Source organism: Merops nubicus, unplaced genomic scaffold (assembly GCF_000691845.1).
Source record: "Merops nubicus isolate BGI_N331 unplaced genomic scaffold, ASM69184v1 scaffold31896, whole genome shotgun sequence".
NCBI lineage: Eukaryota > Metazoa > Chordata > Aves > Coraciiformes > Meropidae > Merops > Merops nubicus.
The window spans coordinates 8,019-8,269 of record NW_008614895.1 but is presented as its reverse complement, the minus strand read 5'-3'; the positions used below and the strand labels follow the sequence as shown (position 1 = coordinate 8,269).

The window sequence follows — 251 nt, the reverse complement described above, 5'->3', positions numbered from 1 at the left end:
CGGCCCGGCCCCTGCCACCCCTGCTGCCTTTGCTGGGGCTGGAGCAAGGGGTTGAGGTCCCTGTGCTGCCCCGTGGCCCTGGTAGGTTTGGGGTGGCTTTGGTGTGGAGCACAACCAGCGGTGACTCACAGGGATGTGATGTTTGTGTTCCCAGCTCCTGCTTTAACGGAGGGACCTGCGTGGATGGCATCAACACCTTCACCTGCGTCTGTCCACCCGGCTTCACCGGCAGGCACCGTGAGCCTGACATC

At 63.7% G+C, this 251-nt stretch overlaps 1 protein-coding gene across 1 annotated transcript in view; it reads left to right on the top strand.

The window, feature by feature from the left end:
• LOC103774947 (neurogenic locus notch homolog protein 1-like) overlaps positions 1-251 on the top strand; it is a gene marked incomplete at both ends in the record, with an annotated part of 8,642 nt that overhangs the window by 378 nt on the left and 8,013 nt on the right. The window contains 1 exon segment of the mRNA XM_008942384.1: positions 155-232. Within this exon segment, the coding sequence (XP_008940632.1) occupies positions 155-232 (78 nt within the window).